Here is a 24,186-nt window from a genome sequence, read left to right on the forward strand (position 1 = left end):
GGAGAACTGAGTACTGAAGAACAGACTCAAAGAAACAGGCAGACACAGAGGGCAACGAGCAGGAGGAGCCTGCCAACCAACTCCTGGAGGGCAGAGACCACAGTCGGTGGGTGCAGGTACATCTCCCCGATGGAGTAAGCTTTAAGGCTGGCTGAGAAAGATGGAAAACTACAGACTGCAGTCTTTCAAACCCACAGAGCAGAGGCAGGTGTTTCAAAGAGAAAGCCGTAGAGAGTAAAAACCTTTGAGGACTAGAAGTTTTTTTTTATTTGATTTGGCAACTGAATGGTCACTGGTGGCTTTTTAAACTACAGAAGTTTGAAGAGTGCCTAAGAGGAATTAATGGAAATATTTTTTAAAAGAAACTTGGGCTGACAATGGAAAAGTGACAGGAGCAACCGATAATAAGAAATTTGGGGTTAATTTTGAGGAAACCACCTTTGCTTAAGTGTAGACCAGTTCAAAAGTAACCTGTGGGGATAAGGGTTGAAAACTTGAGAAAGTGGGAGCAGTGGGATAAGTGATGGAGTAAAGCCTTGGAGAATCAGACAGAGTAACAAATAGCTGAAGGGGGAACTGGGTGCTGGGAGAGAGCAGAGGGAGAGGAGCAAGAGGGCAAGGAAGTGCATGCTCGAGGGCCTTTCTTCTACGAAGCAGGCAGTGAGTCCAACATTTGCTGGGAGTGCAAAGAGGATGAGCACGGATGGAAAACAGGGTGAAATCAAAGATATGCCAATGAATACTGAGAACCCCAGCGAGGAGGAACAGAAAACAGGTTGATTGGGGGGTAGAGGGGTCCGGGGGAAATGGAAATAGATTCAACAAAAGTTGGAGGAGATTTCAATAAAAAAAAAAAAAATCCGAAAAGAGGATGGGATTAAAATGCCAGGGGTGATGAATCTTGTGTTCAGCTGGGGGAGAGGAAACAGCCCAGGAGGAATTCCCCCAAATGGGAAGAGAAAACTGAGGTCATGAAATGGGCGAGAGGACAAGAGGAACCTGGCAAGTTAGAGAAGCAGCAGGGAAGGACAGGGGTGGAGTTCCTGAAGGAATCAAGTCTCAGTTCCTGTTTCCCCGGAAGGAAACAGAACTTGGGCGGGGGAGGGGGAATCCAGGTGTGGAGGAACCTACACGTGTGGAGCAAAGTGAACACCTGTGGCCAGAAATGGGTGGAGAAGTCAGAGTCGGCCAAGGCTGACGGCAGGGCCCAACGGAGAGCAGAGCCTGCAGAGGGTCTGACAGCACCACCCCTCATGGAGCTGCTGCCTGCACAGGCAGGCAGAGGTGATGGTGGAAGCTGCTAGAATGCCCATTCTCTGCACATCTTGCTCCCTTTGCCTCAACAGAACCCATGCCACAGTGTTGCTCAGCATGCCTAAGAAGCCCAGCTTTCTCTCTAGAATGGCATTCTCTACCGCAAGGATCCAGAAACACATCCCATGACCCCATCCAAGGCCGAAAGACTGGACTCGCTTCAAGTGGAACCAATACGGGAATAAATCCAAAGAAAGATCAGCTCAAAACGTGAGCCCCTCAAGCCCAGTATGCAGCTCGTAGGCATTTTAAAGAATATATCTTTTTTTAAATAAAAAAAAAGTCATATTCTATTTTTTTTTTGCATGCAAACCCAAAACAAAATCAAGACCTAGAATATTGGTACTGAGTACACAGGGAAATCCAGGGAGAAGGAGGTGAGGTGGAACAACCTGTGAAAGGACAGAGAGGTGGCCCAGGGACGTGTTGGGGAGGGGAGGGTCCTACCCCCCTCCCAGCACTCTCTGCATGGGTGCCTAAAGGAAGCCCCTCAGCATGCAGGGACTCAGGTAGGATGGGAGTAGGTGATACTACAGTCCCCTCCCCCACCAGGATGCCCTGGGGACCAGGAGGGATAAAAAGAATTTCCCTCAAGGGTAGAAGGAAATCCAAGTTTTTAACTGGTTATTTCTGCTGCTTGTTTGTGGCCAACAGCTACTCCTGGGGAGGCTCCACGTCGGGCCTAAGTCTGTGACCCCCTCCCTCCCCTGGCTGCCCACACAAAGCACCATGAAGCTCACTCTGAGGAGGTGGGGTGAGGGGTGGGGGTATAAAAAAAGAGGAACCAAGAGTTGTAATTCGTGAAGTAATTACAGAGGGAGCCTTGCCAAGTCAACTTACGAAAGAAAAACATTCGAAACTGGAAATAGTTGTGGACAGAGCCCAAGCCATAAAGTTCCATGAGCCCCAAAGAGAAGAGAACTGACTCCAAAGATTGCTTGTGCCCTGGCAAAGACTTGGTGACCGCCTGTTTGCTGAGGAGAGCTTGGTAGGTGCTGGTGAAATCGTGACAAGTCGATGGGACGGGCACAACGTGCTCTGCGTCGGGAGGAGAAGGAAACTCGCAAGGTCACCGACTCACGCGAGAAAAGGGACCTGAAATCCTCGCCTTCCCAGAAGCCGCATAAGCAACCACGTCCCTCAACTACATCTCGGAGCCCAAACGAGGCCAGGACCTCAGACTCTTAAAATCAGGCAGACCTGAGTCTTGGGGCCAGGAGGCTAATAGGCCAGAAGCAAAGCTCCCCCAAGACCACCAATCAACAGGCTCCCTCTCAGCCAAGCCTGTGCTGGTGGGGGGCTGATCCCCAGCATCTGACCACGCCTCTTCTTTCCGAGCCTCCTCCAAGAGCCACGAAGATCCACCTGAGATGCAGCCCAGCTCCCCTGGCTTCTAGAATATTCTTCTCTGTATTCTAGAAGCCACATCCTGAAGGCTCCTCAGGGCCACCAAAAGGATACCGCTTCCTTGCCTCCCAATGTCCCCCTTGTCCAACCCAGCAGAACTTTGCCTGTGGATATATGGGTCCAGCTAGCTTGGCCCTCCTCTGCTTTCTCCATCGGCAACACAGGAAAGCCCCCCTGGAGTCTAGGCTCTCTCCGCCTGGGTGCGGGTGAGTGAGAAGATGCTGCCCTCTGATCTTTGGCTCCGCGCACATGGAGAGGGTGAGCGCGCGGGTCCCTAAAGCAGGGGGCCAGCCCTGCCTCACCCCGGGGTGGTGGGGGGGATGCTGAGCCTGAAGCAGGGGGCAGCTGCTGCCCAGCTTTCCTGACCCAGCTCAGGACCTGGGCTGCAGAATGGAGCTAGCGAAGGGGTGGCTACTGGAAGTCACTTCTAGGAAGGCGGTTCTGACACCAAAGAAGACCTATGAGCCAAAAAGAAATCGTAAGTGGCACAGAGGGTGGGCACTGAAGCACGTGTCTTCTTCAGTGGGCAAGGGCACTCCAGCCTGTGCTGCCACCCAGCCCAGCCCACAGCGTCCACGGTACTTTCCCAGTGGCAAAAGTGGGAAAGGCAAATACCCTGAAAACCAATGTAACCCGAATAGGCACCAGTTGAGACCCACGGCCTCTAGAAGCCTCCTTCATTCCCCTGGCCAGGGCAGGCCAAGCAAAGGCAAACAGTGACAGTCTTTGGCTGCGCTGGGCCAGGGATAACAGGCCTGCTCTATGTCAGAACCTCTCTCCCTTCCTCCCCCTCTCTTCTGGGCCAGGAGGAGTCTGGCTGTCCACCTTCCTCCTGTGCCCTGCACACTGAAAAGTGAGAAAAGCGTTTTCCTCGGGAGGAAAAATTCACCAAGGCAAATGGCTCCTCCCAAGACCGGCCAGCCTGGGGCTTGTCCAGTAGACCCTGCACATCGGACCCTGCCGGGCGCGGAAACACCTCTCTCTTGGCAGTTTATTCCTGAAATCTCTGTCGTGGATGCACGAAGACTCCCAAATAAATGCTGTAAGATGTGAACGGCAAAGAAGATCACGACACAGCTCGACAAGACTCGTCTCACATCCACAATCTCAAGAGAATGAGCTGAAAGGTGGGGAGAAGCGGGCGACAGGACGGGGTGCCGGTGGCAGGGCAGTTCAGCATCCTTCCAGCTCTCACACCTGGGAGACGCTGTTGGTGGGGCGGAAGGACATTCTTTTTGCTTTTTCGTTCTCCTGCCAGAAAAAAAAAAGGAAGAGGGCAGGGTTGGAGTGGCTCCCTGTACCACTTGTTCCCTGAAAAAGCTAAGGCCCAGCGTCAAAGTGGTGTGCCCTGGAGCACAGAGATAGTACAGTGGGCAGGGCACTTCTCCAACCTGAGTTCCCAGCACCCCACATGGTCCCCTGGGCCCTGCCAAGAGTGATCCCTGAGCTCAGAGCCAGGAGTAAGCTCTGAGCACTGCCAGCTGTGGCCCCCGGAACCAAAACAAAACAACGTGCTCTACCCACGGGCACGACAGTGAAACTCACTGAAGCCACAGCACAGCGGGTCTAAATGTCATAACCGAAGGAGGAAGCTAGTGAGACCTGGCACAGGCAGGCAGGCAGCATGGGGCAGTGGCCTGAGGTGGTTCTGAGTGAACGTCTCTGTACTAGTCATTTGTCTGGGCCCCACAGGTGAACAGGTCACCAGGCAACACACTCACTCCTTCCTCCTCTATTCCGTCACCCTGACCTCTCCCTTCCTCCCAAACCTGAGGGAGGACCCGAAAGTTGTCACCTTTCTTCCTGGGGGCATCCTGGTGCAGAATTAAGAACCAGTGAGAAGCTGGGAGTTGGGAGACCCGCCCCTCACACCGGGCCTGCTGGTCCCAAGCTAGCCCACTCACTGCTGAGATAAACGAGTTGATGTGTCCACGCTGCCCCACCTTCCTTGACGCCCCAAGGTTGGAGGTGGGAGCGCATGCCGGCCTCACCACTCTCCGGGGCCACTCTGCACTGCGGTGCCCTTGCTGTCCAGATGCCCCAGGTCCACCCACTCACCCGCCAGCAGTTCTTTACCATATGTCGCCGCCGCCTCTTGGGCTGGATGCCCTCCTGCATGTAAGGGGGCCACGGAAAGCCCTGGGGCGTGGAGCACGCACTCTCACTTGACACCTCCTCTGAGTCCGAGTCCTCCTGCTGGGGCTGGGCAAACTGTTTCTCCGGGTAGATGTCCTTCAGCCAGCCCTCGAAGAACACTTCCAGGCAGCGGCCGGCCTCGGCCACCTCTGAGTCAGGCTGTGCCGGGGGGAGAAGTGGTGATGTGCGTGCCTGCTCCCCCAGACCCTCCCTCCAGGCCCCTGGAGCTCTACGAAGAGAACAAAGCCTGGCTGGGTGCCTGGGGCATGAAGAACGAGACATTTTCTGGAGATTTCAGATAACCAGTTTGAAGGACCCACAAATGGCCCACCATTAGTGCCCCCCTCCCCCATCCATCTTCCTCCAGAGCCCAGCGCTGGGTTTCACATGTAGAGGAAACTTTAAACACTCACTACAGGAAGCCCCAGAGGATCTGCTCCCAGATCCTCATGCCATCTCCTACTCAGCCCTGAAGGTGGTGGGGTCACTGGGAAGCGAGGGGACGGGAAACGGCCAGACATACATAGTTGAACTTAGCGCAGTTCCAGAACATGAGGCGCACGTCGGACACCACCTCCTCCGGGGTGGTGTAGTGAGCTGGGTCTTTCTTCTGCAGCTTCCTCCGAATGATTGACAGGTCCATGGGCCTCTTAATAATCTGGTAATAATGCCGAGCCTGGCAGGGTTGGGGGGAGGGGGCGAGAGGAGGAGAAAAGCAGGAAGAGTAGGAAGAGTGAGAACACAGAGGGTTGGAGAGGAAGAGGCAGAGAACCAGGGAGAGAAGTGAAAGAGCATGAAGAGAAAGACAACAAGGAAAGTCGTGTGGGGAGGAGAAAGGGGAAGGGAGAAACATCCCCCCCCCCCGCATCAAGGCAGTCCTAATGGGGCAGCTGTTGTAGGGACCACGGGGGCGGAGATCAACAGTAGCTAAGGTCCCCCAATTCCTGGGCCCTCCACACTTCCAGTAGCCCTGTTCCGAGCCTCTCGTGTGCCTGACCCACTCCGGGACCTCTGGTCTCTGGCAGATTCACGGAGGCTATGGAAGGGCAGGGGTGCAGCATGGGGCAGGCATGGAGAGGGGTGCAGAGGGCGAGGCCCAGGGGGCGCGGGGTCCATGGGGTGAGGGTAGCGCCCTGCCTTACCAGAGGGCTGACAGGCTCGTGAAAGGGCAGGCTGAGACTGTTGCAGCACAGCGACAGGACCAGCTTCTCACACTTCTGCAGGGACCAGAATTGGCAACAGCATGGGTCTCAGAGGCCCCTCAATGAGAAAGGGGCACCCCAGAGGGGCCAGTGGCGGGCTCAGAGGGCAAAGGGCGCAGCAGGTAAAGCTGGGCCAGCCTCTCCAGAACACACGGCCGGGCACAGACCAGGGAGGCCTCGGTCCCTAGACACAGCATAGGCAGGCCCCCCGCCCCCATCCCCGGGCAGGGGCTGTGCTCCGGGGAGCCCTGTACCTTCTGATCGAACAGGCTCAGGCCTGGAGGAGCCCGTATCCCAGGCTGGCTGTAGCGGGCGTTCTCACAGTCATATTCCATTTCAGGCTGCGTCAGGCTGCGGCAGAGGGTGCACACCCAGTCTCCCCTGCGGAGGAGGCAGGTAGTGGGATCAAGCCAGACCTCTGGCCCTGGCCCCGAGTTCCAGGTGATGCCCTGGGAACAGGGCTGGGCACCGAGGCCTGGGAGTCAAGAGTCCCTGGCTCTGCTCTATAAGGAGGAACTCCTAGCCACAAGCTTGAAAGAAATCAGTCACTAGGGATTTAACAAATTTAAAAGATGGAGTGATAGCACAGCGGGTAGGGCATTTGCCTTGCATGCGGCCAACCTGGGTTCAATTCCTCCATCCCTCTCCAAGAGCCTGGCAAGCTACCGAGTATCCCACCCACACGGAAGAGCCTGGCAAGCTACCCGTAGTGTATTTGATATGCCAAAAACAGTAACAAGTCTCACAATGGAGACGTTACTGATGCCCACTCGAGCAAATCGATGAGCAACGGGATGACAGTGACAGTGACACAGTGATATACCAGGAATTCAGAAGGACGTAGGCTAGGAGGATCAGGAGGATGGAAAGGAAACCGCAGGGAGCCAGGAACAGGGAGGAGGGAAATCATCCCAACCTCACACGTCCACCTGTGCATGGGCAAGAAGGCACATGGTGGTGACTAGATCACTGAGTCACGGGCCAGCTCCCGGCTGACGTGCAGAGTGGGAGGAAGCTAACCCAAAGCGGTGCGGTGCCCAACCCATCCTGCTGGCCAGGGGAGGGCCCTGCACTAGCCCCACTCACCCAGGGAAGCTGAGCAGGGCCGGCAGGTGGCAGGAGAGATGGTACACTTTGGGGCAGCGGTCACAGCATAGCAGCTCTCCGCCATTGAGACACACTGCACAGAAGTCCTCATTTTCTATTGGTGCCGGGGGTCCCTTCTTGGCTCCAGCGGTGCGAGGAAGAGGCCTTGGTTCTTCCGAGGCTGCGCCCTCTACCTCTGGGGGCCGCTGCAGAGAAGTGACAGTGACCTTTCTCCCCCCCAGGCTCGGGGTCTGCATGGCCTCTGAGCTGTGGTCCTGGCTGACCTGGAGAAGGAGGGAGCCGGAGTCAGAGCCCAGAGCCCACAAGCTGTGGAGAGGCAGAGGCAGAGGACACTGACCAGCCTAGGGCACCCACTTATCCCAAACCCCAAGGCTGCAAGGCCCCTGGAGTGCTGGGACACTGCCCGGCGCCTCTCGGAAGCTCCTGGCTGCAGCAGGCGGGCCAAACCTGGGGGGCTGCAGCCCCGGCGCAGAGGAGCCGGGCGAGGCTGGAACTCTTGCAACAGCAGCTGAGAAACAGAGCAGCCGAGGCTGGTCCCAGATCCAGGGCACAGCAGCACGAGGCAGTACCTTAATGGACATGCTGGAAGACTTAGCGCCACACTCGATGATCAGCAGGAAGCTCCCGTCCTGGTCATTCTTCTGGGGCTTCAGCTTGAACACAGGCATCTCCCCTGAAGAAGTGGCGCAAATCTTGAGTCTCTCCAGTCGAACGTAGGGGATCTTGGGCTCGCTGGTGAAGGGACTGTGGCAAAAGACACACTCTGCGTCTGGGGTGGCACCACCCCTGCCCTCCAAGCTGCGCTCACCCATGACCCCACAACTGAACTAATGCTCAAGATTTCCACGGGCCAATCCTCGCCAGATCCCAATATTCTGCTCTCCAGTCCAACTGGCCAGGGCCTGTCAGCCCCTGAGAAACCCTTTAGGGCTGAGTTTCTGAAACTAAGTTGTGACCCCATTTGGGGTTGCATAACTGAATGTGGGGGGTGGGGTAGGGTGAGGGGAGAATGTCACAGAAAAAACTTGGCAATGATAAAGGTTTTTGAACATGTCTTGACCAAAAATTAATTCAAAACCATGGGTGTGAGTTTTGAATCCAAGGTGATTCTGATAGAGGTTCCTCATGCTGCATTTCTCAGGTTCAAGGAGTTCACAAGAGAAAGAATTTACTTTTTGTTGTTTTTTTTTTTGGGGGGGGGATCACTCAGGAATGCTCAGAGGTTAAGTCTGGCTCTGCACTCAGGAATTAATCCTGGCAGTGTTTGGGAGACCAGATGGGATGTTGGGGATCAAACTTAGGTAAACTTAGGTTGGTTGCATGCAAGGCAAATGCCAAACTCACTGTGCTATCAGTGAGTTATTTAAAAGAATTTAAATAACGCTGCTAGGGCTCTGGGGTTTCAAGTACAATAGATGGTGCAGAGGTGTGGTATAATGTGTATATCTAAACCACAAAGCCAACAACACTCTAAGCAGGAGACCCATACTACAATCATCAAACTTTAAAAAATGTGCCTGACTTGCTGCTCGACCCTGAGCATTGCTGAGTGACCCCCCCCCAAAAAAAATCACTGTCACTGTCACTGTCATCCTGTTGCTCATCGATTTGCTTGAGCGGGCACCAGTAATATCTTAATATCTCCATTGGGAGACATGTTGTTACTGTTTTTGACATATCAAATACGTCACGGGTAGCTTGCCAGGCTCTGCCATGCGGGCGAGATACTCTGGGTAGCTCTCCGAGAGGGGCAGAGGAATCAAACCCAGTTCAGCCATCTGCAAGGCAAACACCCTACCCGCTGTGCTATCACTCCAGCACCCCCCAAAAAATAAATAAATAAACAAATTCTTTCTCTTGTGACCTCCTTGCACCTGATAAATGCAGCATGAGGAACCTCTAGCAGAGGTGAGGCTGGCCTCCAGCTGATAATCACTGGGTTTATTCCAAATGGCAGTCAGAGTCCGTCCCTACAGGGTGGGTCCCAGCAGCCTCCACACCTGACTTAAGCCATATTAAGTGCCCACACCACAGCTCCAGAAGTCCGTGACCATTTATGCGGCCACACAACAGATCTTCTCAACAAATGCTGTTCACAGTTATTCTTCCTGTGATTCTGTGATAACAGGCAGAGAAAACAAAGAGTAACTTCCAGCTAAATCCCTCAGCATCTTCCAATGGAGGTTAACTACAAAGACTCACCCCCAAGAACTCTAGAAAACCAATGGGGGAGACACGTAGAAGCCCACCAAGCCCAACAAGCAAAAATAATATCACTGAAGATGTTAGCCACACCAGTAAACTTTCAGTGTCTTTAGTGACACTATGCTAAGTATGTTTAATGAGTTCAAAGAAATGACGGCACAGATAATCAGCAAAGCACAAGGAAGTATGAGACAGGAAATGAAAAAATTACTTCAGTCAGAAATGACAGAAAGGAAGAACATGTTTGGTGATATTTAAAAAGTCAATAGAAGCTCTGAACAGCAGAATAACAGAAGCTGAGCATAAGAGAGTCTCTTGCCCGCATGCCTGGTTGTCTTCCCCGGGGCCCCTCGGAGGGGATGGGCTCCAGCTTCCCTCCCCACCCCGAGCAGAGCTCCTGGTGGCTGAAGACCACCGGAACCTAGCTACAGCCATCCCCGAGGCCCCTCTCCACGCGTTTGGACAGGCCTCACGCATGAAGGTACCGGCAAAGGAACCCAGGTGTGTGTAATCTCATCAACGGCCAACATCCAGAGACTTAAAAGCAAGCTCCCAGAAGTGCACGGCCGAAGAGGTTGCGAGATATCTTGTAGCCTACTTCTCCCTCTGGGAGAAACTGGCAAGCTTCTGAGAGTTTCCTGCCCACATGGGACAGCCTTGCAAGCTTCCCATGGTGTATTCATATGCTAAATCCAGTAACAAGCTGGATCTCATTCCCCTGGCCCTGAAAGAGCCTCCAGTGCTACATCCTTGGGAGGGTCGAGTTGAGAGAGACTTCTAAGATCCTAGGGAAAGGACAGATGAAGAGGTTACTGAGCCCGCTCGATAAATCGACGATTAATGGGATTTCATGATCGTGATCATGATTGTGATCGAGCATAAGATTCAGGAGCTCCACGATGGGGAGGAAATGACTAGAAAAGCATGAAAAGAAATGGACAGCATACCAGAGAATTATGGGAGAGCTCAAGAGGAACAATATAAGAATCATCAGAGTCCCTGAAGAACAGGAAGGCAAATATTATGAAGAAACAACTGTTAAATCAATAAGAACGTTCCAGAATTGAGGATTATAGGCACTGAGATCCAAGAGGCCAAAAGGGTCCCAGTGAAAATGGAACCAATTTGGAAAACACCAAGACACATTATACTCAAAATGATGAAATCCAAAGATAAAGACATAATATTGAAAGTAGCAAGGTCAAAAAAGGATCTTACATACAAAGAAAAGCCCATGATATGTACACCAGATCTATCAAATGAGACTCTCTGAACCAAAAGAATATGGAAGGATATAGTACAAAAACTCAATGAAATGAATACCTCAGCAAGAATATACAGCTAAAATATAATTCTGATTTGAAGGAGCTACACAGAGCTTTCTGGACATGCAACAGTTTAGGCAATTCATAATCTAGAAACCAGTTTTACAAAAAGCATTGAAAGAGCTCCTTTAAAGGGACAGGAGGGCCGGAGTGATAGTACAGCAGGTAGGGATTTGCCTTGCACGTGGCCAACCTGGGTTCAATCACCAGCATCCTGTCCTCCAAGCACCACCAGGAGTAATTCTTGAGTGCAGAGCCAGGAGTAACCCCTAAGCATCGCTGGGTGTGAACAAAAAAAGGACAGGAGAAACTTTCTATCACGTGGCATAAGTATAGCACTCACTAATGGCACATATGGTTTTTCTCCACTAAATTAAGAAAGGTTAAAAAATATAGCAATTAATCATCACAAACTAACTTTTTTTGATTTCACTGTCACTGTCATCCCATTGTTCATCGATTTGCTCAAGCGGGCACCAGTAATGTCTCCATTGTGAGATAAAGTAGAAGTAAAAAAGGTGGAGCCAGAATGAACTTCTTATGCAAAAAATTGCCTGAAATTTTATTGATTTATTTTCTGATAATTCTGTTTGCCATTCCTTTTAAGTTTTATTGAACCAAATATTATAAAATAAATTTGTTATATGCCTGTCGAGGGGGCAGGCTGGGGGGAAGTTGGTAGAGGGAGGGAAGGGGACATTGGTGATGGTATTGGTGTTGGAACATTGTATGCCTGAAACAACTCCATTAAGAACAACTTTGTAAATCACAGTGTAAAAAGCGGGGGAAAAGTGCCTGTCAAGGAGGCAAACTTGGAGGTGGGAGGAAAGCTGGGGACATTGGTAGAGGGAAGTTGACACTGGTGGTGGGGTTGGTATTAGAATATTGAATACCTAAAACTCTAGTATGAACAATTTTATAAATCATAGCACCTTCATTTTATTAATGTAATTTTTAATCTTCAAAATATCTGTCACTGTCATCCCATTGCTCATCGATTTGTTCGAGCGGGCACCAGTAATGTCTCTCATTGTGAGACTTATTGTTACTGTTTTTGGCATATCCAATATGCCACGGGTAGCTTGCCAGGCTCTGCTATGTGGGCAAGATACTCTCGGTAGCTTGCCAAGCTTTCTGAGAGGGGTGGAGGAATCGAACACGGGTCAGGCACATGAAAGGCGAACGCCCTACTGCTGTGCTATAAAAAATAAGAGCCCAACTGGTGGAGGGATGTGTTTGTGAACATTGTATGAGGGAAAAACAAGCTCAAAAATGTGTGAATCTGTATCTGTACCCTCATGGTGATTCACTAATTAAAGAATAAAATAAATTAAAAACAGAAATAAGAGCCCAGCTCTCGGAGCATCCCTGATCCAGCGAGAGAGTGACGGGTGGGGCAGGGCACATGCCCTGCAGCAGAACACAGGTCTGTAACTCCCTCCACAGTCAGCCCAGACCCCAGCCACACATGGGCAGCTGGAGGTCACGGGCTGATGAGGACAGCTCAAATCTCTGCTTCCAGTTCAGCCACCCAGGATGCTACTTCCTGCACCAACCAACCAGGACATGGAGCCAGGGTGGGGTGGGGTGCAGACCAGGAGGCTGTTACCTGATTCTCTGGTTTTCCTTGGTATTCAGCTCCAGGGTTCCTTGGTCAACACTGTCATACTCTAAGAAAAAAATAAATACCTGTGACATAGATGTAGAGCCACACACCTGGACACCTATACCTGCAGCCGTTTGCTCCTCCTACATTTAGTCACACACATGTCCCCCATTTGCTACCCATGTTGTAATCTCCATGGTGTGCCCATAGCACAATCATTACAAACTAAACACATCACATCCTGAACTGAAAAATTCCTACAGACACACTCGGCAGCTTTCTAGTTTCCCAACAAGTCTTCACTTTCCAGCACGTCTTCACCTTCACCGTCACCTTCCTAAGAGCGGAACCCTCACTTAGTCCTAGTGAGAATTGGTATGGACATTGAGAAGAGGATCAGAGCCCATGTCCAATGGAGCAAATGGCCCCTACCACAGACACAATAGAGATGCCCGTTCCTGTCAGGTGCAAGGAGAATCCCCACAGCAAAAGTTAAGTCATGCTTTCACTGCAATTAGGTAACCTTGTAATCTCAGCGGCAGTGATGATCAGCCCCACTTACAAAGGAAGAACTCAGCTCACGAAGCTTAGGGATCTTGTGAGAAGCATACACAAAAAGAGTTGGCTTTCTAGAACTATCTACACTTCACAGTCAGGAATCTCTTTTCCCTAAATATTTTGTCAAGGCTCACTCTCCTGGAGGGAGTCCTTCCTATTTCTCCCTACCTACAACCCACACATCTATACATGGGAATGTGACAAGGAGGCAAGGCCCTGGTCACACCTGGCGCAGTCACACCCACAGTGAGGGAAGCGCGACTGGCATCAATACATCAGCTCTGGAGAGAAGGAGAAACTGATCTGAGAGAAACTGAAAGTGAGCTGCCCCCTTGGTGTTAGACCCTGTGTGTGGCCTCCGTCTCAGTGGAAGCGCAGGGAGTCTCTGCTGAAGGGCAGCGTGAAAGACAGGCCACTGACTCAAGTCTTACCTTTTGGGTTCTGGAACTGTTGCAAAGCCATGGATGTGCTGACCACTGGAACCAGGGGAGATTTTTTCACAGAGAGATTAATCGGCTCCTCTGGCTCTGAGGGAATAATCAAGTCTTTGGAGGCATCCAGACCAGGGGCCATGAGGCCTTGTCCCAGAGAGTCAGTGAAGCGGGTGGAATCCTCACTTTCAATCTTTTAAGAGGCCAACAAGAATCAAATAAATCAGACATTTTGCCACAGGTGATCACAGAGCTATTTAACCGAGGCCAGGCTAGGCATCAGAGATGAAGAGAGGATGGTGAATGGGATTCCCAGGACTTACCTTACAGAGTGCAGTTCCCAGGGAGGGGTCAGCCCCATCCAGAGGGCACAGGTTGCCAGTGCATCGGCCAGAGCTCGAACTGCAGTTGGATCCAGTTTCCGACTGTGTGTCGGAAGGTGGAGGCAAGCCTTGATGGGGACAAGTTGCCAGGCTCGCCACAGACTCGGCAGGAGCAGGCATCAGGTTAGACCCAGCCTGAGCGCGGTCACTTGCCAGGCTCGGGATGGTCAGGGAGGACTCACTCATGGAGTTGGGCATGGGCTGGGGGGCACCACGCACAAGGCTGGGCACCGTCTGCAGGTGGTTGGCTGTCAGGCTGGGCAGGGTCTGGCTTTGGTTGCTTGCCAGGCTGGACACGGTGGGTGGGGGGCCACCCAGCAGGCCTGGTACTGCCTGGGGGGCACCGGCCGCCAGGGTGCTCACGCTCTGGATCTGTGGCTCTAAGGTCCTCGTCAGCCTGTTGGATGACAGCTCCATCTCCAGCGTGTTGGAAAAGCCCATGATGCTCACCGAGGTGGAGTGCTGCTAAACAAAGGCAAGGGCAAGGGCAGGTTAGCCAGAACCAAGGCAGGGCAGAGGAGAGGGGAGAGCTGGCCTAGTAGGAGGAGCTCCCATATTCCATTTGACTCGGGACTAGGAGCTGCAAAAAAATCCACAGCCCCAGGAAATCCTGTTCCCATTTCCCCCCACCCCCCATCACAGAAGCTAACCGACTATGACAGAGAGGCCGGCATGGCTCAGGGCAAGTGTGAGCAAGAGACAGAGAAAGTGGAAGAGTCTACCTGGACCCCCACCGCCACTAGTCACATCCCTGTACCGAACACAGGCTCTCCTAGCTCATGTCTCCTCTTTTGACTAAGTCGTTAGTAACGTTTCCCCTTCACACATGCCTTGTTTTAAGTTGAAGACATAGTAAATAACGGGGTTGGAAGCCAGGGAGCGGTAGAGGCTGTGAGTTCAGTCCCCAGCACTGCATGAACATCCACCACCTCTGGGGGTCACTCCAAGCTCTGGTAAGCACTGAACTGCCAGACCCACACTACAGGCCAACATCCCGCTGGCAGTGACGTGCCAATGAAATATGGGGGGAGATCAGCAGGGTCAAGTTCTGACCTGCCTCGGGCCTTCTTGAAGTCAATACCAAGGCTCCAGGAACCCAAATTAGTCCTAGAGAACTCCAGGAGCTTTTCACAGGCCTGTGAAGACCCATGTCGGCCCTAGCAGCAAGAGAGGAAGGCTTAAATCAAGGGCTGTGAAGGTTTTTTTTTCTAATCCTGCTATACAAGGGCATCCTAAACCAGAAGCAGAAAGGATCAAGAGCAGTCAAATCTTCAATGTCCCCCTGTCCGGACAGTCACTGGAGGAGGCAATGATGACCCAACCACAAGAATCCTTTTTCTGAGGCTGAGAAACATTTCAGTGGTTCAAACCCGTCACACAAGGATGAGGCATGAGTTGAATTTCTGGTGCCATCCGCATGTGTAGAGCATGATCTGAGCAGCACTGCTGGCTGAGCTGAGTTCCCCAGCACTATACGTGATTTCTAGCGACAGCTCCACGATGAGAGGACTGCACCACAGTCAAGTGTGGGAGCACTGGAACCTGATGTGGGAATATCACCACCCCCATGGTCATCATAAGGACATTCAAAAAAGGATGGAGAAGAGGGAATGGATCCTTCTCTCGCATCTAACTGCTTGGGACCTAAGGAGAATGGACTTACACTGCTTCTGCCCTGAATCCATCCAACTTTTCATTTTGGAGAGACAGATATAAAGGAGGGGAGCGTATGGAGAGGAGACAGGCACTACAGGTAACTTTTAAGAATTTGTCTTTGATAACCCTGTCTTTAAAACGAAAGGATGTAACAGCTTGTTACCATTGACTCAAAGGTGAGACAGGAGTATCTCTAAATCTGTACCATCTTCTGTTTGTTTGGGGGCCACACCCAGCGATGCTCAGGGGTTACTCCTGGCTTTGCACTCAGGAATTACTCCTGGTGGCACTAGGGGACCATATGGGATGCTGGGGGTCAAACCCGAATGGGCCACCTCAAGTCGTACGATGCACACCTCTATCCTTACAATAACTAAGGAAATGCTTCACAAATCTCCCAAAACCTCATGGCCTTGGCAGCCACCCTCTCCCTGTCCTCAGAGCCCCGGCCACACAGACCTTTCTTCTGTTTCTGAAACAGGTCAAGTTATCCCCTTCAAAGAGTTTGCTGCCTCCACATAAAAACTTACTCCTGCCCATTCCTTATGATCTCCTGAACTTCACTTACCGGTGATTTTTTCCCCTCTAGACCCCCATGTCTCCCGTGATGCCTTTTTAATTCCTTGAACTTTATTCTCATAGCACAATCTCTGAGAGTAGTTGATTAATGTTTGCTTTCTCTACAAAGTTATAAACCCCATTAGGGCATGGATTTTGTCTGTTTTGCTCACCCACTGTATCCTTAGATACAGCATGTAGTCTGACTGAATAAATAAATTCATGTGGTATTTTTTTTAATCGAAATAGGGACTGGAGTGATAGCACAGTGGGCAGGGCATTTGTCTTGCACGAGGCCAACCCGGGTTCAATTCCCAGCATCCCATATGGTCCCCTGAGCACTGCTAGGAGTAATTCCTGAGTGCAAAGCCAGGAGTCACCCCTGTGCATAGCCAGATGTGACCCAAAAAGAAAAAAACATCAAAACAATATGGGGTCCTGAGATATAGTACGAGGGTAAGACCTTTCATGTAGCCAACCAGAGTTGAATTCCTAGCACCATATATGAACTCCCAAGTACCACCAAGAGTGATCCCTGAGCATTGCAGAGTGTGCCCCTCAATATTAAAAAAAAAAAAAAAACACTTAAGCACTGGGTAACTGTCCTACAGATATTAAGCCAAATGAATAGCTGTTTAGTTCTTCTCTTTACACGTAAGTCTGAGTGACTAAAATATTCATTTTTTTATATTGCTAAAATGTATTGAAAACTTTAAGGGCACTTTTAAATGTTTTACTTCCTCATTTAATCCTCAAAACAGAGACAAGCTGTGAAGGCTGGAAGAAATAATTCATGTAAACATTTAGAATAACGTCTGTTGCTGCTAGAGCTGCTACTATTATTTATGCTATTGTTGTATCTCTAATTTTCACTTGAGAAGAATAAGGCTCAAAAAGGCATTGGAAGAATTTTTATGTTGTTGAAAACATAATTTTTTCAAGCTTCAATTCTCTTTATTAGAGCTCACATATGGAAATACCAATTGATTTCATATACTTGTATTCAGAGATGTTGTTAAAGTCCCTTTAGGATTCTCTTTGCAAAAAAAAAAAAAAAAACTGCCTTTGCACACAAACCATGCCTTCTGTGTAAGTTTTATTTCTCCCCTTCCTTCCATTTGTTTTTCTCACTGACCTCCCAAAGAAGGTTAGTTGCATGAATACAGTAGCCATCCTAGCCCATTCCTGATCTTCAGGGGATCCCTTCAATAGGTCATCACTAAGTGTGATATTTGTTGTGGGAATTTTTGTAGATTTGAATTCATATCCCTGGCAAAGCCCCACTCTTAATACTTCCCTGTCTGCTATTGTCCTTCCCTTAGCTCACCCATTCTCTGATCTTCAAATTGTGTCCTTCTAAACCTGCTCTTTCTCTTTTGATATTTTTTAGGGGAGAGGGAGCTGCACCCAGAGTTATTGGGGGCTGTTCAACCAAATTAGATAAGTAGGGATAGAGTCCAGCTTAAGGGGCTTTCCTTTCTAGGAAAGGCACTCAAATGTTCCCTGGACTGGAGCGGGAGTACAAGAGGTAGGCTGGCAGCCAACCCGTTAGCCCTCAGCCCATAGTACCCTGAACACCTCCTGGAGTGATTCCCTAAACAGAGCCAGAAGTGAGCCTTGGGCACAGCTGGGTATAACAAAAAATATATATTTATATGTAAATATCACTGCATCACTGTATCACTGCCATCCCATTGTTCATCGATTTGCTCGAGCAGGCACCAGTAATGTCTCCATTTTGAGACTTGTTGTTACTGTTTTGGGCATATCCAATACGCCATAGGTAGCTTGCCAGGCTCTACCCTACGGGCGAGATACTCTCGGTAGCTAGCCAGGCTTTCCGAGAGGGGCGGAGGAATCGAACCCGGGTCAGCCACATGTAAGGTGAATGCCCTACCACTGTGCTATTGCTCCAGCCCATATAAAAAATTTTATTATATGTATATATACAAATGCTGTCCCCGTACGGGCCACAGCATACGTATATATACATATGATAAATATTTTATATATATAATATTTTATGTATATATGTTTTTGATTCTGCATTTTTTGATTCTGCTTATTTATCTTGGTTAGGAACCTCCAGGTTTTTGAACACTCTATGCTTCCTTATCTATGTATAAAATCAACCAGGTTGAAGAAACAGTATAGTGGGCAGGGCATTTGCTTTATAAGCAGCTAACCCAGCTTTTATCTCCAGCACCATATATGGTCTCCCAAGCCCACCAGAAGTAATCCCTGAGCACAGAGCCAGGAGTAAGCCCTGAGCACTGCCAGATGTGGCCCCACAAACAAAACAGAAAAAAACTAATGCTATCGTATTTCCTTTTTATAACATGTGGGTCTAATCCTTAGAGTTGTATCCTTTCACCTTTTCCCTAGTGAACCTGTAACTTTAATGCTGTTCAACTCCTCTATGGATGTCACAGATGGATCCCTGGGAGATCCTTATTGCCAAGCATTGAGAGCACCAAAATCCATCTGAGACCATTCCAAATAATAATGGCCTGGAAGATGTATGAGACAGGAACAAGATTAAATTCCCAAAGACAAAACTCTCCAGCTTAGAGGCAAAGATCACATTTGCAGGATGCTGACTCCCCTGTTCTGATTACTTATTTACCTTATTTACCATCAGGAAACGTGAGCTATTATGATCAAGGGGAGGAAGGTATACAGACTGAGCCATGGACAAATTAAGAAAACTCCTCTTCCACAGTCACCAGCAACTCCTCCCCATCCAGCCTGTCTGCTGCGTGCCCTCTGCTCTATTACTTGCTTCCCCAACTTTACTGCCCAGATATTTTTATGGGCTCCAACATGTCTCTGTTATTACCCAAATAACTGACACAATAATTGCTGTCCAAATTCAGAGAACACATTGCTCTTTCTTTTGCTCTTATTCAACAGGAAGGGAAACTGAGACATAGAGTGATTCCCCAGGTCTCCCAAGCTTATAAACACCCCAGATTAGGAATCTGAGCCCAAACTTAAAGATTTTCTGTTAAGAAATCAATAAGCAGACACTTAGTGTGCATGCCCTGAGTTTAATATAAATTTCAGGTTCTTACAGCAAGATGTTGCTGGGGATAAAGTAGTGCAGGCAGGGTGGTGTTCCACAGAAAATAATTTTCCAGATATTTGAAACATACCTCTTTCAATAACAAAATGTGGTTGGCTTGAAAATATTCTGAGTGGGTGAATTATATAACACTTTACACATAACCCCCTTACTATTAAACAGAAAACAGAGAACCTAATGAAACCATCTTGTGCTGAAAGGAAGTTTGATGAACCTTGATTGCTGAGTGCGCTGTTTAATGATGCCTTAAGAAACTTGGAATAATGCTGAATTGAGCTTGTCCTTTCACTGAATAACCTTATACTATGGCACTTTTCAGGTAATGTATCTTGCCATTTTCCTTGCTAGTAGCTGCAATTATAGCTGTCCCCACCCAGTGCTTCTAATTTTACTGATATAATGGAGGAAAATTAAAAATTCCCAAAGAAAACTGTAACTAAGCTTCTTACTAGATCAAAAACACTTACTAGATGCCTGAGTGTGCACTTATATGCCCCTAAAGAATACAAAATGTGCTTTGAATGTGCTTAGAGATGATATTGATCATTTTGGAAAAAATATCCTGTTGAGAGGAATGCAGGGTTTGCCATGGGGACAATAAATTTGCTGATTGAAAAAAAAGATGAAAAGAAGAAAGCACTGAAAGTACTGTGTGAAGCATTTGTTTGGTGGCTGCTCTGAAGTTCTGTCTATACACTCTTTCAGTTTATTTCAGTAGTTAAAATTGTCAAAGATTGGCTACCACGTATTGTGCAACTGGAGAAAGAAGCAACGTCTTAGAAGTTGTCCTGAAAATACATTGAAGGCTTTCATTTTGGCTGCAGGAAACAGGTAAGAAGACTAGTATAGAGGTAAACAGACTAGTGGATTAAATCCTGGAATATTTGAGTGCTTCAACAGCTTTCTGTTAGGCAGAATAGTTTAGAAATAGTTGGTCTTGAAACAGTTGAGTCAGTTTGTTGAAGAAGATACTAACTTCTCGATCAAGTGATTTAACAAATTAATTTTGGGAGTTGGTCATAACTGGAGGTGCTCAGGGGCCCTTATACAGAACCAGGAATGGAAAACAGGTTGGTGGCATGTAAGGCAAGGTCCTACTCCCTGTACGATCTCTTGGGTCCCCACAAATTGATTTTAAATAGTGAAGTTATTGCTCTTATTGACAGAGAACTCACCAGCTTAGTAGTGCAAAACTCTTACATGAATTGAGTCTATTCATGTATTCACTATTTTGGTGTACATTCATGGACCAGAGGTAATATATTTATGGGTAGTGAAGAGAGAAAAGCTAAAGAGTTCTCAGTTCCCTGATGATCCAGTGGAGACAGAAAAAGCAAAGAGGATTCCAGAATCATATTTATAGGAGAGAACGCCAAGGTAGAAGGGAGAGGAAAAAGTGAATTTCCATAAATCTCAAGTGAGACCCATACTGAATGAATACTTCAGTACTCAAATCTTGGAGACACAGAAGAATCAACCTCAAGTTATATTGGTTGCACCAGTATAAGAAAACACAAGGCTGAGAAGCAAGATTCTGTTTTCTGTTGGACTGGGAGATCTCAACAAAGGTCTTGGGCTTGGGTGTGGATGTAATCAGGCCTGAACTAAGAAAAATTCCTATACTTGAGGAAGTAAATTCAAAAAGCTAGGCCTGGGGTGTTGATTCCTGAGTAGGACAAAGCAGATTCCTTAAGGTTCTGCACATGCTGACCAGGATGCGCCCGAAGAAAGCTTCTTCAGGACATGGGGCTATTCTACAAAAGCTGTGATCACTGTGGTCAGGGCCAGAATCTGAGGAAATGGCTGTTGCAGGGGTTGAGAATTCATGATCTGATGCATAGGAGAAGATTCGGAGACTGTGGAGATGAGATTCCTAGCATTTTCCTCACCTGGGCAAGGGGTAGAGGATGAGTATATGAAAAGCGTTTCCCGTGTCTGAACTTCAATTTCCTCTTCCATGGGTCAACAGAAATTTCACTGTGTTGTGAGAACATATTAAGAGCTCAGGCATCAAAGGGCTGTGATAATATATAACTGCAAATAAACATTTATTTTTCCTTCACTTTTGGTCAACACTCTTAATTATCCGGCCCCCAGCAAAAGTCTGCTGTTTTAGCATCTTACAATGAAATGCCTCCCAGATTTCTCTCAAGTCATGCCATCTGTTGAAGGTCCAGGGCCACCAGAACAGGCAAAAATTTGGACTCGGAGAGGGCTCTCCATACGCCTACGGTCTTGACTCCATGAGAGCTTTAGGGAGAAGAGCAGTCGTTAGCATTCGATAAGTTTCAAAGCGTGAAATGAAGCCATCAAAACGCCTTTTCATTCCACTCAGGGCTTCTGTTGTGCAGCTGTCACCATGGTGCTTCAGAGCGACTGAATCAAGATTAGGAAGCTCAGTGCAGACAGATGTCAACAGTTAACATCCTGCTGGGTGAGGGAAGGTGTTGAAGTAAGCTGCTCCTGAGATTGCAAGCTCATCCTAGAATTTCCACACTTCACTTCCGGCAGCCATTTGTTTTCACCACCAACTTAAGTCAAGGCCAGTGCCTCTGCTTGTGCACTGCTGCACGGCTCTAACAAAGGTCTTCCTTGCGATGCTTTTGTCAGTGAGGAATTCGGAGCAAAAACCAGGCCCTGCAGGACACAGTGCACCAAGTGCCAGGAGCCATAGTCCTCTAGGCTGGGAGCTTCCAAAGGACTTCTGACTCTTCGGGCACCACAGGCCAACTCAGGCTGGCAAGTGGGCTGAGATCAAAAGCAAGCTAGGTTGGGTTCTCAGGCCTCTCCCCAGCAAGGCCCCGGGTCATTTCAAAGGTTATAAAGACAGGGAAACATGACAGGTAAGGGGTCCAATAAGAGTCCTCCTTCCCACACACATCACAGTGACCAGATAGAGGCCATTTAAACTCATCTCTGAACACAGGCTTGAGTCGGGAATCTGGGCTCTGGCCCCAACACTGCCAGTAGTCAGCTGTATGACTCAGGGGGTGTCACTTAACCTCTCTTTGTCTCAGTTTCCACATCTCTCAAAAGGGAATAAGAAAATGGCCTCCTCATAGTTTTTCTAGGGTAAACAAAGAGATAAAATGAAATAATCCATGTAAAAACCTACGGGGAAACATAGGAAAATGCTGTACAAAGTATTATTACTCAATGATAGCATCCTTTGGTTTTAAACTTTCCACCCTGCTCAGTTCCATCAGTTCAAAAGTAACAAATGCCTTCAACAAATGCCTCCTTATTTCAGTAGCTTTGTGTAGAACCAGTACCTCTCTTGGTCAAGTGGAACCAAAGGTTCTTCTGTGCTAGGATGGCAACCTTATGGCTCTTCTGGGAATTCTTGCTATAGCATCTGAAACATACAAATCACCTGCCCTCCAAACCTCTGCGTGAGCCAAGTGTATAGGGCCAGATATGGTTAAATGAGGAGTTAGGGCCTTCACTGGCTCCACTACTGACCTGTCCCCACAAAGGGTACTGTTTGTGCTGTTTGAGTACCCAGTAGACCACCTCCTCTATAGACACAGACTCCACGCTGAGAGGCAGCTCACTGGGTATGGGAACAAAACCAAGACTTATGACACATGCAGCAGCATATTCTCCCCTGCGTCCACTGACTTGAGCACTGGCAATTTCTTATGTTTCCATTTGAACTACTGGCACCTATCTTCAATGTAACTTCACACTAGATTCACATCCACTCAAAACTTAACATTCCTCATCCCCCAACCTGTATGTCTTCCCATTCCCTAGCTCAGAGAATGACAATATCAAGGGTCAAAACAAACCTCAGTGTCTAGACAGGATTTTTCTCACTTCACATGTTGAATCAGACTCCATATTCATAAACTCAGTGGAAATCCAGGAAATCAAGTCCTTGCTTCCTTTTTAATTCCCATATTATTGGCTTCAGTTTGTACCACTTTGGTCTCCTTTCTAACAGTTAACCTAAACGATCCTCCTCTCCTAGAGATTTCATTCCTCAAAACACTCAAGACTTCAAATTCCTACTTCAGGGCATAACTTCCATGCCTCCCATCACCCCCATTTCCCAATATTTTCCACATCCAAACAACTCCAAAAGATCTGAAATCCAAGTGCCCCAAGGTTTCTCACTTCCAGACCTTCCTACCTGCTGTTCACAAATGACTGTCATTCTGAATCCTCCTCCCCTTCACCAGCCTAAATTCCCCTCCTTCAACTTGTAGTTCAAAATTTTGTCTTGTAGGAAGCCTTCTGTGAATAACACCTCTTCCTTCCCTGAGGTTAGGTATTCCCACTAACAAACACAGTGACAGTATTTATAACACTTGATTGTTATCCCTCTTTAACTATTTCCCCTTCTATAGTGTAAATATCACTACGAAACTATTTTATTCATAAATGTATGCCTAGCACCTAGCAAAATAAGACACACAGTAGCAAATATATATAAAGAATATTGAAAAAATAAATGCCTGAATGGTTGCAAAGTAGCCCGAGAGCTATTTGTAGTGCACGAATGGACTCTGCAACAAGCCTGTAGAGTTGGAAAGATCAGACATAACCAAAACCCACTTATTTCAGGAATGCCCAGTCTCAATAACCACCAGGCATTTCCAAGTTCACATTTTATTTTTGCCAACTCTTACTTTTCCATATCCTCTTCTCAAATATTCCTAAGAGAAAGGGATCTAACATTGGTTTCCATCACCAGTCAGTGAACATAACAGTAACAGTCCACAGGGGTAGAAAGGTTGATCCTACATGACATACGTGGCTTATGTGGCAGTGGTGCTTCCAGGCGAAACGTGGGCAAGGCTACACAGACAGAGCAACTTCAGGCGCTGAGGCTATAGGCCAAAAGGCAGCTTCAGGACTCAGGGGGCAGGCTTGGAGGGGACAGACTCGGTAACAGAGCTTCAATACACTGCTAAATAGCTTTTATGAGGGACAGCAAAAAGATACATGGAACCGAGCCAGGGGACACAGAATGCTGAGGGGAGGAAGGCCCGGGTTCCGACTAAGGAGGATGTTAGGGGTGGAGGTAAAGGGCGAAGAGAAAGGAGGGCAGATGAGTTGTGGTACTCTATTGCCAGCATAAAGGGAATGTACATGAGCAAACAGAAGACCTTCAACAGCTTATCTCCAAGAAACCTGTGTTCCCCCAAGCTCAGCTCCCTCTCTGGGCAGGACATCCTTGCAGACCATGCACCCAATAAATGCCACAG

At 48.6% G+C, this 24,186-nt stretch overlaps 1 protein-coding gene across 8 annotated transcripts in view; it reads right to left on the reverse strand.

Moving 5' to 3' along the window:
- Positions 1-246: 246 nt before the first annotated feature.
- Positions 247-24,186, reverse strand: part of TRIM66 (tripartite motif containing 66) — a 43,033-nt gene continuing 19,093 nt past the window's right edge. For 3 of the 8 annotated variants that reach the window (XM_055142368.1, XM_055142367.1, XM_055142372.1), the window contains 10 exons: positions 13,615-14,139; positions 13,292-13,484; positions 12,306-12,366; positions 7,736-7,910; positions 7,146-7,429; positions 6,314-6,440; positions 6,000-6,074; positions 5,381-5,533; positions 4,780-5,016; positions 247-3,972 (listed from right to left, as the gene is read on the reverse strand). In XM_055142368.1, coding sequence (XP_054998343.1) covers positions 3,913-3,972; positions 4,780-5,016; positions 5,381-5,533; positions 6,000-6,074; positions 6,314-6,440; positions 7,146-7,429; positions 7,736-7,910; positions 12,306-12,366; positions 13,292-13,484; positions 13,615-14,139 — 1,890 coding nt within the window. In that variant the 3' untranslated portion in view covers positions 247-3,912. The remainder of the gene's footprint in view (positions 3,973-4,779; positions 5,017-5,380; positions 5,534-5,999; positions 6,075-6,313; positions 6,441-7,145; positions 7,430-7,735; positions 7,911-12,305; positions 12,367-13,291; positions 13,485-13,614; positions 14,140-24,186) is intronic. The other 5 variants (XM_055142369.1, XM_055142373.1, XM_055142371.1 and 2 more) reach the window with 3 other exon arrangements.

Source organism: Sorex araneus, chromosome 6 (genome assembly GCF_027595985.1).
Source record: "Sorex araneus isolate mSorAra2 chromosome 6, mSorAra2.pri, whole genome shotgun sequence".
Classification (NCBI taxonomy): domain Eukaryota; kingdom Metazoa; phylum Chordata; class Mammalia; order Eulipotyphla; family Soricidae; genus Sorex; species Sorex araneus.